The sequence below is a fragment of the Eriocheir sinensis genome, chromosome 3, assembly GCF_024679095.1.
Source record: "Eriocheir sinensis breed Jianghai 21 chromosome 3, ASM2467909v1, whole genome shotgun sequence".
Classification (NCBI taxonomy): domain Eukaryota; kingdom Metazoa; phylum Arthropoda; class Malacostraca; order Decapoda; family Varunidae; genus Eriocheir; species Eriocheir sinensis.
Genome location: NC_066511.1, coordinates 12,702,171 through 12,719,133, shown reverse-complemented (window position 1 = coordinate 12,719,133; position 16,963 = coordinate 12,702,171). Strand labels below are relative to the sequence as shown.

General features: G+C 38.4%; 2 protein-coding genes across 2 annotated transcripts in view; one reads left to right on the top strand and one right to left on the bottom strand.

Annotated features, from left to right (window-relative positions):
* LOC127005189 (DNA repair protein XRCC1-like) overlaps positions 1-9,106 on the top strand; it is a 23,640-nt gene extending 14,534 nt beyond the window's left edge. Inside the window, exons 10-14 of the mRNA XM_050873884.1 lie at positions 1,305-1,356; positions 4,756-4,957; positions 5,300-5,433; positions 5,885-5,960; positions 6,906-9,106. Coding sequence (XP_050729841.1) covers positions 1,305-1,356; positions 4,756-4,957; positions 5,300-5,433; positions 5,885-5,960; positions 6,906-7,013 — 572 coding nt within the window. The 3' untranslated portion in view covers positions 7,014-9,106. The remainder of the gene's footprint in view (positions 1-1,304; positions 1,357-4,755; positions 4,958-5,299; positions 5,434-5,884; positions 5,961-6,905) is intronic.
* Positions 6,146-16,963, bottom strand: LOC127005217 (charged multivesicular body protein 1a-like). The gene is made up of 6 exons (XM_050873941.1): positions 16,836-16,963; positions 13,311-13,384; positions 12,519-12,661; positions 11,679-11,835; positions 11,062-11,293; positions 6,146-10,673 (listed from the first exon to the last, which is right to left on the bottom strand). The coding sequence occupies exons 1-5, from the start codon at positions 16,960-16,962 to the stop codon at positions 11,081-11,083; spliced, it is 714 nt and encodes a 237-aa protein (XP_050729898.1). The 5' UTR covers position 16,963; the 3' UTR covers positions 6,146-10,673; positions 11,062-11,080.

Sequence of the window (16,963 nt, the reverse complement as noted above, 5' to 3'; positions counted from 1 at the left end):
GCCATCATTAAAATTGAGCTAAATTATACTTTTGAATTTTAGGAGTGTACTTTCCATTTATAGCTTTTGGAAAAAGCTTATGACAGAGTTGATTGGATTGCATTGTGGGATGTTTTAAAGATTTATGGTGTGGGAGGAAAACTGCTTAGTGCAATAAAGTCTTTCTGTGAGGATGCATCTGCATGTGTCAAAATTACTGGAGAAAAGTGAATATTTTGAGATAAAAGTGGGCTTAAGACAAGGGTGCGTCATGTCACCATGGTTATTCAATATTTATATGGATGGTGTTATTAGAGAAATTAAGGGCAAAGTTGGAGAAGTTGGAGTAAGACTGTTCAATGAGGGAAGGAAGTGGGTACTGAATTCGATACTGTTTGCTGATGGCACAGTGCTCATTGCAGAAAATGAAAGTGACCTACAAAATTTGGTCAGTGTTTTGATAGTGTCTGTAATAGGAGAAAGCTGAAAGTAAATGTCAACAAAAGTAAAGTGATGGTTTGTGAGCGAAGTAGAAGCGAGGTTGTAGCTTTTGTATGCCCATATAGAGTGGGAACTGAATGTGAAAAAGAATGCAAAATAATTTTGAATGGTGAAGAAATGGAGGAGGTCAATGAGTTTAAAATACCTTGGATCAGTTATGTGTAAGCATGGTGGTATGGAAGGAGATATAAGAGAAAGGGCATTGCAAGGAAGAAGGGTGGTAGGGTCTTTGGGACGAATCATGAATGGCAGAAGTGTGAGCATGGAGGTAAAGAGGGATTTGAGAAATACAATAATAGTACCAACCCTCACATATGCAAGTGAAACATGGGTCTGGAATGAAAGTCAGAGGTCTAGAGTGCAGGCAGTGGAAATGAGTTATTTGAGGAGTGCTTGTGGTGTAAGTAGAATGGATGGAATGAGTAATGAAAGTGTGTACGAGCGTTTTGGAATGTGTCACAGGGGTGAAGGGAAGAAGTGTGGAGTGGTGGAAGAAGTGAAGCGGCAGACTTTAAAGTGGTTTGGCCACATGGAGCGAATGGAGGAGAGTAAGATGACCAGAAGGGTGTATGTGAGTGAGATAGAGGGAGGGAATGCTAGAGGACGACCTCCAATGAAATGGAGGAATAGGGTGCAAGAGTACGTTAGGGAGAGGGGGGAAAGATCTTTGAGAAACTTTGAGCAGGCAAGGAGGGAGTGTCTGGATAGAGAAAGTTGGAAGCTCTTCTGCCGTGGCCATCCCCTGATGGGAGCTCCTAGGAGCAGGCGTCGATGAAATGATGAATGATGATGATGAGTATTAAATCAAAACCTTTCCTCCTCAGATAATGAAGATCGTTTCAGTGACAATGAAGACACTGATGATGAAATCCAGAGGTGAGTATTTTCATTGATTGTGATTTTCATTGTCAGATAAGTCATATAGCCCTTACATTTGTTTATTTGTATATAGTAGACTTGATATCTGCAGGTTTCCCTAATGTAAAATTTGATGAACTGTGGTTAACTCCCTGTATACCACTTTACCCATGAGCTGGAAGCTTGCCTAACTCCAATTTAGATTACAGTAGGCCTTCCACATTCATAGATTTGACTTTCATGGTTAACTCGCCTAGCTCCAGATCTACAGGCTGGGGTTCAGATCCTGACCTGGGCAGTCGGTGCGCAGCTCACCCAACCATTCATCTTTCCTATCGTGCTGTAAGGCACTAATGTATATAACATCGTGTACTGTTCATATGAATGTAGGAATGTAAGTGTCGAAACACAAGCTCTGCATCATGCCACCGAAACACAAGCTCTGCATCATGCCACCGGATGTTTTCTGAAATGTGCCTTCATGATGACCTCAAATCAGCCGGTGTCCACAAAGGCACATTCCAGATATCACGCCACTCTCTCCCAAGGCTATAAACAGCAACCTTTCAGAAAACATTCGGTGGTGCGATACAGAGCTTGTGTACCGACACTTACATTCCTACATTTATATGTACATGATATTATATACATTAGTGCCTTACAATGCTGGTCAGTAAATGAGTAACTAGGGAAACCTGGGCAGGGTAAATTATGGTAACTTGGATGTCACACTGGCCCTATGTCTATGGGTGATGGGTCATTTCCCGCCACGGGCTCCAGGACCAGTGTGACAGAGATGAGAACCGAGGCCACGCAAAGCTTTAGCGCGTGCCCTAATTTTGCCTTTACCTTTATAATCAGTGACTTGCTCATTACTCCCACATTTTTTTTGTCAATGGTAGCCCTTGGTCAATTTTTGCAACTTTTTGGGTGTCACGATCTGTATTTAATAATGTGTTTCTCTTCAGTCCCAAATTAACCCTTGCAATACGGGTTTATGCGAGTATTGTGTCCTTGAAGAGGTTGCATAAATCAAAAACAATGTAAATCAAACAAGAGGTAGGTTTCTATTGAAAAATAAATATTCACTTCATTCAGTGAAGAGAGAGAGAGAGAGAGAGAGAGAGAGAGAGAGAGAGAGAGAGAGAGAGAGAGAGAGAGAGAGAGAGAGAGAGAGAGAATATCCATATCACCGAGATATCCACTCAGGCACTCAGTCTCAGCTTCACTCGTGTGAGGAAGAAATGAGGGACACCATGAACGACTGGCTAGTATTGGTACCGATACCGTATCGTATTCAGTGTTGTCCAAACTGGGGTCCGCGTACCCCTGGGGGTACGCAGTATTGATCAAAGGGGTACGTGGAAAGACGATGAACACACACACACACACACACACACACACACACACACACACACACTAAAGAAACTTCCCATGTTCTATGAAGGAAAAGAGAGAGGGAGGGACGGGCACCTTTATGAAGGACGCGTAATATACGTGTACCTAAATATAATATAATATAATATAATATAATATAAATATAACATAATATAATTGAGTTTCATCAGCCATGGGGGGTACGTAACAGTAGGAGAAGGTAATAAAGGGTACAATAGGCGAAAAAGTTTGGACAGCATTGGTATAGATGGTACCGTTAGTACCGGTACTGGTACCGGTAGCTGCCTACCCCTGTTGTTCAGTAGCATGGCAGCGTGGGTACTGTATTGTTGTTCAAGTGGTGCGCGGGAAGAACTGAGCTCAGCTGTGTGGCCACGGCGCTGTGTGAGTCCAGTTGCATGAGACATCTGGTGGCCACTCCATAAAATATCGCGTATAAGTGAAAAAAACGTGTAAATTAAACATTTATTTGGATTTTGGACCCCGTGGTATTTCAAAAACACGTAAACCAAACTCATGTAAATCGAGTTACCTGTATATATATATATATATATATATATATATATATATATATATATATATATATATATATATATATAGATAGATAGATATATAGATAGATAGATAGAGAGAGAGAGAGAGAGAGAGAGAGAGAGAGAGAGAGAGAGAGAGAGAGAGAGAGAGAGAGAGAGAGAGAGAGAGAGAGAGAGAGAGAGAGAGAGAGAGAGAGAGAGAGAGAGAGAGAGAGAGAGAGAGAGAGAGAGAGAGAGAGAGAGAGAGAGAGAGAGAGAGAGAGAGAGAGAGAGAGAGAGAGAGAGAGAGAGAGAGAGAGAGAGAGAGAGAGAGAGAGAGAGAGAGAGAGAGAGAGAGAGAGAGAGAGAGAGAGAGAGAGAGAGAGAGAGAGAGAGAGAGAGAGAGAGAGAGAGAGAGAGAGAGAGAGAGAGAGAGAGAGAGAGAGAGAGAGAGAGAGAGAGAGAGAGAGAGAGAGAGAGAGAGAGAGAGAGAGAGAGAGAGAGAGAGAGAGAGAGAGAGAGAGAGAGAGAGAGAGAGAGAGAGAGAGAGAGAGAGAGAGAGAGAGAGAGAGAGAGAGAGAGAGAGAGAGAGAGAGAGAGAGAGAGAGAGAGAGAGAGAGAGAGAGAGAGAGAGAGAGAGAGAGAGAGAGAGAGAAGCACATGTCACCAGTTGTACAGGAAAAGTATCAAGTCCACTTGTCCTGTACTGATCCTGTACTGGTCCTGTAGCAAGTCAGGCACCAGTGAATCATTGCCATCTCTTACAAGAAATATATTCAAAAGCATAAAAAAGTAAGGTCTTTTTCTTGATAATAACAATAAATGTAATTATGAAGTTTAATGAGCTCAATTATTTTTTTAATGCAAAGTAACACGATTAAGTCTAATTTCTTATTAATATGATCCAAATTTGACAACATATAAATAGACAAGTTGGCAACATGATTTTTACTGCTACTTATGATTTTAATGTGAAAAACTCATTTTGGGTAATGTATATTAAACTATGGTTTCATTTAACATTGGCTAAGTTTAATACAAGAAAATGGCCTCTTAAGACTGAAACAAATAATCAGTGGAAACAAACAAGGATTAATGCAAAAAAAAATCATATAAAAAATCAATTTAAATAAAAAAAACAGATTTAAATCAAATTTTTTTTTAAATAATGATTTTTCCAACCATGATATATATATATATATATATATATATAGATATATATATATATATATATATATATATATATATATATATATATATATATATATATATATATAACAGACCAACAGTAGTGAATACATGAATGCATGCTTTGCATGAATACATATTTATTGCATGCTTTGTAAAGGCACTGTTTTTTCTTTCCTTTTCTTATCACTACAAGAGTTTACAGCTAATGTTAGATCTTACTGATATATATATATATATATATATATATATATATATATATATATATATATATATATATATATATATATATATATATAATTTTTTTTTCCTCTGACAGGGTCCTTAATAGGCAACAAAATACTGCAAAAGGCAGTGAAGCAAACCCTAGAAAAAATTATGAAAACAGTGACAGAACCAAAGGCACCAGAGAATCTGGAAGAGATTCTCATCCAGAGAACATCAGCAATTCTTTGACATCTAATGGTGTGAAAGACAATAGTGATGATGAAGTCTATGAAGATGACACAGATATAGATGAGGTAAGCATAAGTGTAAATTTTTACACAACTATTGTCCTCTTCCTGCAGAGATGATAGTGGAAGTATTTTCTGCCCCCAACTTTACCTTTACTTACTTCAGGATTTAGTATATTATAGGGACAGCCCAGGTTCAAAGTGAGGGAAGTAAGACTCAGATGGTTTGGGCAAATGAGAGGAGAGATGCTGGAGATGGAGCTGTCAGGCAAGCAGAAAAGAGGAGGGCCAAAGAGTAGGTTTATGGACATGATGAAGGGGGAACATGCAAGTGGTTGGAATGAGAGAGGAAAATGCTGAGGACAGGAACAGCAGAAAGAAGTCATTTATATGTTTTCTGCCTTCCAGGAGCTTCCAGACACTTCTTTCCTGCCATTACCAGTACTTCAGGATTATTTCCAGAACAAGTATTTCTTCTTGTATGGTAACATGGCAGAGGAGAAAAGGACTCTCTTATACCGCTATATAACTGCTTTCAATGGGTAAGAATTCTATCGTAAGAGTTCTAAAATGTTTCTTTGAGACTGACGCTTTGCTTCCCATAGTCAAGGACTTTGCTCTAAATTTAAATTGAATGTATTTTATATAACCTTTGCCTCCAATTAAGTTTTCTGTTGTCCTGGCTGTGAGTAGTGTAAGTGTGGTGTTAGCATGAAAATATTGATGTGATAGTAAGAGGCATTATTGTGGCAGAATTCAAGGGTAAGAAGACTCAGTAGTAAGAGGAGGAGAGCTGATGAGGCAGAGGACTAATTAGGGAATTTGGTCATGTTCTTTCCTTAGATTGTTTATGATGGTGCTTGCTAATATGTTTATTAATTTTGTAATGTAATTTGTATTTTTATATTTTTATTACTTTAAATGCTTATATATACTTTAAATAAGCATTCTCTGAAAACACCCATGATATTACACAATTTTTTTTTTTTCCAGAAAAATTGAAGATTATATGAGTGAGAAAGTTCAGTTTGTCATCAGTGAGAGCAAATGGGATGAACAGTTTGAAGAGGTAAGTAAATTGTTATTGTATATATATATATATATATATATATATATATATATATATATATATATATATATATATATATATATATATATATATATATATATATATATATATATATATATATATATATATAATAGAAAAATGAATATACAAACAGTAAAGTAGTTTGGATAATAAAATCTATTAAAGAATTCATTTGCCTTTTACTTCAATAAAGAGGTATCATATACCATTTTAAATTGAACTCCTCAATTTACTAAATAATCCATATTCATTAGCATAATTATAAGTAGATCATTTGCCTCCCATCCAAAGAGATATATTCCAAATAAATTTACCTGAGCAGATTCTCCAGGCTGCTGAATTGGGGCTCATTTATTGGCTTACATGGTTTCATTGGTGCAGTTATGTGAATAAAGGGTGTAACAATCCTTGTCCCCAATTTTTCCTTTCATCTCTTCCTCTCGTCCATCATAATCATTATTATTAGGAAGCATTACTGCACCGTCCATCAACACTGTTGCATGTTGCCCCTAATGAGCCATCACACAGACATCCTTCATATTATGAACAACTGAGCAAAATAACTCGGCTTGTTTCGACTTTGATCTTTTTGGCTTTTTCCACGCACAACCAACTTGCCCTTTCCATAACCTTCGCAATGAAAGTATTTAATCATTCTGATTATTTTAGTTTTATCAACACTTTTGTAGCACCTTAAAAATTTCTTAATGATTTTTTAGAAGATGCTTCATGAATATGAAAAAAGCAATGAAGATCTTTCACTACTAGTTTCATTAATCTTCTTACAATACTTTTTCTGTGATTAAATGTAAAATATAATCAAAAGATCAGTATAATATATATTGCTATACATATTTTAATTAAAATACAAGTATGTAAATAATGTAAAACAAAATACATTGGGACATTTTCTTTTCTTTACAGGCTTTAAATGATAACCCAGCACTTCAGTTTGTCAAAGCTCAATGGATCTGGCAGTGTTGTGATAAAAAGAAACTTGTTCCTCACCAGCCATACCTGATAGTACCTTAAGTAACAGCAATCACATGCTGGTGTTTTATGTAAAGTACAAATATACAGTGTATGTTAAAAATAGCAAGATGAGCTTTACAGAATCCACTCAAGTAAAAAATATATATGTAATATTTTTACATGGTTACCTTGATGATACTTTTAGCATTCACTAGTAAGGGTATTAACAAAAAAAATCAAGTACACCATTTCAGTGAACAATACAGGGATTATATAAGTTTCTCAGAAACACATGAAGGTAAAACTGCATTGTATTAAAACATCAATAGAGGAAACATGGTTTCTCAACATTCTTTTATCTCTACTCAACAATGTGAAGAATCTGATATATAAAGACTTGGCCTAAAGCTGCATTTTGTATATGAATTTAAGTAAACTAGTGAACAGTAAAGGTAAGTGCAGTAAACTAACCAAGCATGCTATCAATCATAATTTTGATCATAATCATAATTTTGTGACTTGTAAACTTCAGGACTGGGATATACCAAGGGCTGAGCAAAAAAGAAAGTGCTGTCATTGATCAAATAATCAGTGGACAACAGAACGAGCCTAGACTATGTCCCTCAGGGCAGCAAAGACATATAAATTTTAAGTATTGGTAGATATTTTTTCACTGGAGCATTTTACAAACATACTCCACCACCTCAGACATGGCCAAAATTTCTTCACTTCATACTTATTTTACCCGAATTTCATTACCTTAGTATTTAAGTTAAACAGATGAGAGCTAAAGAGTCAGTTGTCAGCAGGACTGCCATGGAACTGGGGCTCTGCATGTACTGCACTCAGTTAATATTACCCTCACTCAAGGGTTTCGAGTCCTATGTTTTTTGTCCAGTCATGAAATCTTGCCACAGTCATCACTTTATAAATTTACATAGCATATACTGAAATCAGCAAACTGTCAGTAAAGAAAATTTGGCCAACAGAACCCTTGACCAGAGGAGACTGCCAAAAAATTATATGAAGATATTTTTTTTTAATATTTTTAATATAAACTTTAGGGTATCATCTGGTGGAAAGAAAACCATCTCCATCTTTGAGTAGCCTTATTCATAAGGTTGTGTATGTGGGTGGGAGAAGGCAGTGAGGCACAGCAGTTGGCAGGTAACGGGCTGTGGGGAAGGGACGGGGGACGTGGTATAAGGCGGTTTTGCTGTTATACATGTTTTTAACTTAGGTATATCTACATTAATGTGATATCTATTTATTATATAGATTTAAATTTTTGGCTGTTTTTGTTTTTCATCAATACAGTATTGTATTACACTGGTAGTGGTGGGGACTGGGAAGCAGCAGTGGCAGGGGTGGGGGAGGCCTCACCCCTTTGCTCTCTCCTCTCTGCACATTTTACTTTTCCCTACTTTCCACTTGGTATTTTGTGTTCACTATCACTTCTACAATTTGAATGAGCTTAAGGGTTACTGGCATTTCCTTCAATAATGTTTTTACCTACAACATAATTTTAGACATCACAATTGTAGGAAAGGGAGGGGGTTGTCAGACGGTGGCAATTAATTTCTGTTGCCCATATTGCCTATTGGTGTACTGAGGGTGGGGGCATGGCAGGATAAGGAGGGTTTCCCTTACACAGTGTTAAGGGTTATTTTATGCCTATTGTGGTGGCAACATTTGAGACATTTGAACTAAGCACAGCCCAAGCTGTGACTTGCACTCCACAAGTTAAACCATCCTACAATTTTTGTGTGGTTGGTTTAGTAACACAACCACAAGCCAGCCCCTGTTGCTTTTAGCCTTATTATGAGTTTCCAGTCTTAACAAGATGGTGTATATGGGATTATGTATATTGTCATCAGTGGCATATTTTGGGAAACAGTTTTATTTCAGGTAGTAACATGGGTATAATTTTAGAGATTTTTCTAGAAAAATCTACACCTTGGAAGGTACATCCTCTGCTCTGCTGCAGGTTCACTTTTGTTTCCTGGTAATTTGAGTTTGTGGTATAGATTCACTCACAGCACTACCCACTACTGCAGCTTAACATGAAAAGAAATAACACACACACACACACACACACACACACACACACACACACACACACACACACACACACACACACACACACACACACACCTAACAATGTGTATTATGCATTATGCTTGGGGGAGTACGAGAGGTGGAGAAAGATGAGTGAAGCTAAGAAAAGTCAGTGTTATTGTGATGTGAATATACTGATTGCATGCCATTGTCACCTTTACATTGGGGACCCATAGCAACATACAAGTGAAACCGACCACTCATTGGTGTGTTACAGAGCATAGCAATGTCTGTTTTATCTTTCATGTTACTGTAATTGAAAAGATTGTTTTATTGCCCCCACTTTTGAAATGACATTTCAAATGGCACTGATTATTCAGAAGGGAGTAGTAAAAGTGTGTTTCAATTAAATAATGATGACAACTTTTATATCAATAAAAAAATACTGTAAGAGAGGTTTCAAAGCTTCATTAAAAATATGAACACACAAAAACTAGTCTAATTTTACCTCTGGGAGGAGGAGGCCAACTGAGTCAATTCATCAAAATCAATCAATGGGGGTTGATAATCCAATGAGCAGGGTCAGCTTCTGGGTAACATGCCACATGCCCTTACAGCCAGAGTTGGTGTTGATGGACTATGCAGGTAATATAGGTCAAATCAATCTCAGAGTAGTCGCTGGTTTGACACAAAGTCATTTCACAGGTATTCCATGGTTCTGTGTAGACATTTATCACCAAACTTTCTGCATCTCCAAGTCCCTATTAAGTGTCCATGTCTCACACCCATAGGGTAAGACAAGGAGCACAAGGGACTTGAAGATCCGAATCTTTGTCCTACATAGGTATTGACAATGCCATATACTCGTGCTGAACAAGTCCTTAACACTGTGGGCCAATCCAATCCGCTGTAAGACTTCCTCGCGAGACTTGCTGTTGTTTTGAACTACGCTACCAAGGTATGTGAAATACATCGATACAAACAAAATCGTCTGGCCAGGATCAAAGATTTAGGAAACGTGCATCCTTTCTACCGCAATAAAGTACAACCATCATTAATATATCAAAACTTTAAAACTATGAATTCTTTTCATACGTGACTGTGTATAGTATACTTAAAAAATCATAGCCAACAAACATTAGTTTCTTTAAGTAATAAAACTTGTCCTGTCTAACTTAGACTTAAGAATCCTTTATTTTCTTCAAGTTATTGGTAAAGTGCCTCACTAATGTTTTAAGAAACAACATGCAAGGCCATCAGCTTTTACAGATGGCCAAGGCCTGAGCTTTGAAAACTTCTTCACCCGTAATGATAGGTGCCCAAAGGAACAATATGAAAATTTGCTGAATATAAAACAGTTTACTGTAATTATTATAAATATATTTATCATATAAAGATTTTACTTTATATTATTTATATATAAATTGATAAACAAAAATATACATCAAACATGAAAGGGAAGGACTGGGCTGATCCATGATGGCCACTTACACGGGTGAAGATTTGGAAGTGGGTATTACTTGTTAAGATGACCAACCAAATGGCCAATGGGTGAGAGATCTTGGAAAGGGATGTGCCACTTGAATGATCTGAGCAGCCATTAACAGGACCCAAAGACTGTCTCTACTGGCTTTTACAATACTGTCCATCATTTTTCAGATTCTGAAACATAATCTTTTTAAACATTCTAATGGCAGTATTTGTGCACTATAACCATCTTCTGCAGTAAGAAAGTATATCTGTAATTGTGGCAAGACCAGAATGAGGAGTAATGCACTTTGTGCTAACTGTGTTTTTATTTCTTACATTCTTGAAACTATTTCCCTGTGGCTATGGGCAGAGCTTCTGTCCCACCAATTGCCCTCAGCTTTCTAGCTAAGGATTGCAATACATAGAGTTAACAGCCATGGGGTACACATATTTCCAACCCAAGCTATCTAAAGAATATAAACAGTAATGCTAAGCTAAGAAGGTACAGCCACTATGACAGTGAATCTTATGGTTAAACTCCTTGATGAGAAAATATTTTAACCATTTAATTTGAACATACCTATATTATAAGAGGGACTCTAATTTCTGAGTGCAGCGAGGCGTCTATTAAGTTGGTCCTCCTGGTCTGTGGTGCGCTCTCCAGTGGTGAGTGTGGTGCTGGGGATGGCCTGTGCATTCACTTGATCCATCACCTCCAAGCCAGCCTCATCTGCAACTTGCTGAATGAGAGCATCCACTGATTCTTTTGGAGTGGAGAGGGTTGTGGCAGCTCCCATGCTGTCTTCCAGTACCTGGTTTTGGGAGAATAAAAAAGAAATGTCAAACCTTTTTCCAATCTGTTCATTCTGATTGCTGCTGCTCAGAGCACATGCCTTAAGGGGGTGGCTTGGCACTCATTCAACCCATATGTCATAACATATTCATGCCATCAGACATACTTTTCGTTGCATGACCCTTAACTTGTATTCTTATCGCTCTTGCACCAACCTATTCTTATCATGCCTTATCTTAAATTACTCAGAGGTTAATTCCTCAACTTTCATCCCCGGCTTTCCTTATCATTATTTCATATATAACTAAGAACTGGCTATACATACATACCTGCTGAAGTATATTAAACAAAACCATAATATAATGAGTCATGTGAAAGAATATGAAAGTTACTGTATTACTTACTGAAGTTCTCACATCAAGATCTTCAAACTGTGATTCAAATTTGTCCATGATTGAAGACACTTTCTGTAGATCCATGGAGTTGAGGGCCTGATCAAGAGCCTTCACCACAGAACCCATATTTTTTGTGATGCCCTTCATGGCCATTGTGGATTGAATTCTAAAAAAAAGAATAAATAAAAAAGAAATACATTAACAATACTTATTATGCATAAACATTATAATTTCAACTGCTGTGTTGCAAATGTATCATTAATAGTATTTCAGGGCTATTTAGAGATAGAAGAAAAATTCTGGTCAATGACTCCACTTCATAAATATTAATAGAGTTACAGGCAGGATGCACAGACATATTTAGTAACGGTATATTGTTAATGCATCCACCATAATGCTGATTTTTTCCTTATGCAATAGCCCCAATCCACACCAGAACAACATCTGCTAAGGTCATTTAATGTTTTCCAGTCTACACCATTCACATGCAGCCTGAATTGGAGGGGGCATGGCTTGCTTCTGGATTGGCTAATGATATTTAATTAGCCCCTTAACACCACAGCACAGCTAGGGCATGCAAGCTATATCCCAGGCTATCACACACACCACTTTCAAACTGCTAGTATGGGATTTTTCTATGAACAAGTTTGTTTTTCTTGGATATTCTACCTAGGACATACAAACTCCATCCTGGGCTATTCTGTCACTAACCCAGAACATACATATAGTGTCATGAGGTGCAAAGGGTTAAGGGGGATGAGCACGAGGTCTGTTTTCAAAGTAAATGTAAACAGAGTATAGTTGAAAAGTACATCTAAACTATGAAACATTACACTATATGTTTCGTACCTTGACTGCACAGCGTCCACTTTAGATGCCATACGCAAGTAGGACAAAGACTCATTCTTTTTTCTTATTGAATTTTCAGCATAGATTTTTGCTCCTTCCACATTTCCTTGCTGGAGAGCCTTCTTGATCTTGCCTTCTTGAATCTGTGATGAAAAAGTGTGTTAAGAATTATATATACTGCAAGAAATTACTGAACACCTCAATATAAAATCTAAGAAACTCTGAAGACCCTATCCCCCCGATACCATTTCTACTAAAGTTTTTGAAGTGGGCTTAGGAAACCAGAGCTGGAGCCCAGTGCGAGGGGTATGCTCTTGGACGACCTATCCCCTTGCCTTGAATTCCAGCCCTTGACTCAATTTTGCATAGTCCTTGTACCTCTGACTTTTCCTTATTTTTATTTTTCCAGTCCCTTCAATATTCCTTACTAATTTAACATTCCTTTTTAATTAATAACTGCTCAGTCCTTTGCCTCTACCTTCATGGTCTCATAGGTATAGAAAATTGTCCCTAAGTATACTTAAATTAAATAATTTTCTCCATCATCTCTTTCCCCCAACTGACTATCTACTCTATATTATTTGTTACTGTGTCATTTGCATCTTTTACACCAAACAACTGATGTCTGCCAGACTGCCAATGTCAAGTCTTCTCTTGGTTGTTTCCCTGCTTCTGCTATTCTTTAGGGTTTATTGGTCTTGTCCATGTTAAACTGATGGATGTCACTAACTTCCCTATTGTTGATAAGTTACTAGATTTATTTGTCATTTATTCTTTCTTTATTAGCATTACCTTTTGGTCTTTCTCAGCTTTCTTTGAGAGTCTTTCCATCTGCTTCTCACAGAATTTCAACTGGAACAAACAATCTGAAGGCAAAAATAAAATTTGAATATTAGCATATAAAATACAATGATTTTCATTTGGGTATGAATATATATACAGTAATTTGCAGAACCACTTATTAATACCTACACACAATCTTGATTTGTATTTTATTTATTCCACAGAAATTACATTGATGTAAAATGAGTCCTACAGCAAGGGTGTGCAAGGCTCTGAGACTAGAACTAATAATTATGAAAAGATATTTCATATGAAATGGGTGAAATGTGGGGGTGGTGCAGTGTATATAATGGAATATAACACCTTGAATTTCCTCTTTTACTACACTCCCACACAACCTCTGCATGTAACGAGACACACAAGAAATTAATCCAGACAAGGAAAGGTTTTGCCAGCGCCGGGGATTGACCCCACGACCAGCGGGACAGGAAAGTCACTCCTTAACCAGTCGGCCAAAGAGGTACCTCACTCGCTGAGCGAGTTATGGGAGGCTTGCCCATCAGGCTTTGTCTCGGCACCACAGGAACAGGCTGGTGCATGGTGTAATGGAACACAGGGGGTACCAATGCACAATGATTACAATGCAGAGTAATGGAACACACAGGGAGGGCCAGGGCACAGTGTAATGGAACACACAAGGGGGCCAGTGCACAGTGTATTGTAACAGGGAGGGGGCCAGGGCACAGTGTAATGGACAAGTGTTATGGTTCAGTGGTGATTGGCTCTGTCATCTTGAATTGGGTGTAATTCTGGAGTTTGAAGGGGGTTATCATCATGCCTATGTAAAACAAATCCCTCAGTTCCTGAATGTGCACCTTAACCCTTCAGCGACCCAAAAGTTTTTTTTGGGTGATCTCCCATGACGCAAGTCATCGAAAAATACACTGAGAAAAAGTCATAAAAGGTGTTTTACAGAAAATTTTCTGACGCACCCTGCTGTGAAATCCGTTTCTTTCTAGGTTGTCACGTTTGGCTGGAATTCCATGATTCCCGAGAAATTCCAACTTTTTACTGGTGCGACATACAGAAAAAAATATTGAAGAAAAGTTGCTCATTTTATCACAGTGGAGTCTGAAAAATAAAGTTTATAATCTTTGACCTTAAAATTTACCGGCTATAGAGAGCCAAAGTTGTGATGAAACTCAATAATTTTGGTAAATATTTTTAATATTTTTTATTCTGGAATGAATCTTATTGAATAAAAGTTGTAGAAAATAATCCGTATAACTCAACTGTGAAATTAGATTATTATTTGACCGTTTTGCCGGGATTCCATGATTCCCGAAATATTCCAACTTTTTACTGACCCCAGGGTAACGTACAGGAAATTTTTATTAAGGAAACGTTGCTCATTTTATCGCAATGGAGTTTGAAAAATATAGTTTAATCTTTGACCAGTAAATTTGCTGCCTACAGAGGGCCAAAGTTGTGGTGAAACTCGAAAAAATATTTTTTTTTAGTTTTACATACTGGAAATAATCTCCTTGAATAAAAGTTGTAGAAAATCATCCATAAAACTCAACTGTGAAATCAGATTATGATTTGGTCTAACCATTTGGCTGGAATTGCATGATTCCCAAAAATTCCAAGTTTTTACTGGTGCAACATACAGGAAAATTTATTGAAGAAAAGTTGCTCATTTTATCATGATGGAGTCTGAAAAATATACTTTATAATCTTTTACTGGGAAAATTACTGCCTACAGAGCAAATTTTGCAGTGAAACTCGAAAAAAAAAATTTTGTAGTTTTTCATTCTAGAATTAATTTCATTGAATAAAAGTTGTAGAACATTATCTGTATAATTCAACTGTGAAATCAGATTATGAGTTGGACTGACCGTTTGGCTGGAATTCCATGATTCCCCCAAAAATCCAACTTCCGCTTCCCACTCCTCTGAACACTACTGTGAACAAGATACTGGTTCATCAAGAACAAATCAATCGAGGTGTCAAGATTACGCTCAGTATGCACACAATGAGCAGAAACAAAAGGCAGACCGCCAAAACAGATCAGTTGAGGAAAATAATCACTCTACAGACGCCATGATGCATAGGCAGGAACTGTAGACTATTTTTAGCACGGAGTCATCTAAGGGACAAAGAGGTGCCAGTTAGTCACTTAGGATCGACACATACATTGTTACGCACGCCATTCAATTTCCTGAGAGCTTCTTGTTTTCCGGAGCTGGTGTCATGCTCGTCGCCCACGTCAGAAAAAATTAAATGACGCCAGCATCAAAGTCGTCGCTAAGGGGTTAATAGCATGCCATTATCAGACTTTCCTGGCCATCACACAGGAATGTATGGAGCCACTCAAAACTATGGGAAGTATTGCAAGGACTGCCTGAGCCTGACGTGTCTTTTCATTGGTGTGTATACATTCTTTTACAGTGCAAGGAATACTGAGCTGAGACATCCACTGTCTCAGAAAGTTGTACTTTTTCTGACTTTGAATGTTTACTTTTCACTACATGGAACTTTATTTATCTTTATTTATTTATTTTTAAAGAAGGGAGAGGAGGAAGTAGAAGGAATGAAAGGAAGAGAAGCATTGAGATTAAGAGGAGGAGGAAAAATGGTTGGCAATAGGAAGGAAAGAGAAAGGAGAGGAAGAAGAAAGGAGGAAAGGTTAAGAAAAAAATGAATGTGGAGGAAGAAGAGAGAAGAAATGGGTAAAGGAAGGGGGCAGACAGATACACCTTCAGTGAGTAAACTTGCACATTGGCATCATGTCCAACACTGTAGTGGACTGAGCGGCCAACCTGGCATACTCCCATCCCCAGCCAACAGACAGACCTCCAGACCACAGTGAACTACTAACACACCTAAGACAGTCTTCCAACAGACACTGGGGCACCAAACTGACAGCTAGCCTGAGACAAAACCAACTTAGGACAATATAGGCAGTCCTCCACCCAGCATTAGCGGAGTCACTCCCCCGGTCGTCCCCTGGACACAGCCATCACCCGCCTAAGGATTGGACACACACGCTTCAACGTCCACCTGCACAGGCTGAACATGGTCCAGGCCCCACACTGCCTGACACACCAGAACACTTCATGCTTCACTGCCCAAGATTCCACCCCCTCTGCACCAGCCAAAAAGCATCCCTAACCAGACTCCACATTTACAGGCCAACTCTAGAGGATCTGCTGGGCAGTGACACCCTAAGCCCCAACACTGCCTTCCAAGTCCTCAAGTGTACACAGACCTGTTGTTGTTGTTGTTGTTGTTTTGGGCCACGGCGATCTAGTCGCTCACATGAGCCCTGGTGTCGTCCTGTGAGGGCTTCACAGGCAAATGCATGACTGAATGACCAGATTCTGATCAGGGTGCACTTTTAAGCATTTTAGGTTCGTTTTGTTTTTCTCTTTCTTGGGTTCAGTGGGGCCAAGTGTGTCCAGGTAGTTCTTACGGTGCCTCGGACGGTCATTACACACGGCGGAAGGCACTGCTCCGGGCCTCGCCACTCACCTTGCATCTTCTTGTCGGAATTCCCTCCAAACCAAGACATTTTGACGAGGTGTACAGAGTTCTCGAGCGGGTGACGGACGTGCAGGTGAGTCAGGGTCACGGAATCTCCGCAAGGCCAGCACGACATA

What these genes read in the sequence shown, in the direction of transcription:
- LOC127005217 (XM_050873941.1), bottom strand. Translation starts at nt 16,962, where the DNA reads ATGTCGTGCTGGCCTTGCGGAGATTCCGTGACCCTGACTCACCTGCAC. An exon ending in TTCCGACAAGAAGATGCAAG is followed by an intron (nt 13,385 to 16,835) that starts GTGAGTGGCGAG and finishes TTTTGCCTTCAG; the next exon opens with ATTGTTTGTTCCAGTTGAAA. An exon ending in AAGCTGAGAAAGACCAAAAG is followed by an intron (nt 12,662 to 13,310) that starts GTAATGCTAATA and finishes TTTTCATCACAG; the next exon opens with ATTCAAGAAGGCAAGATCAA.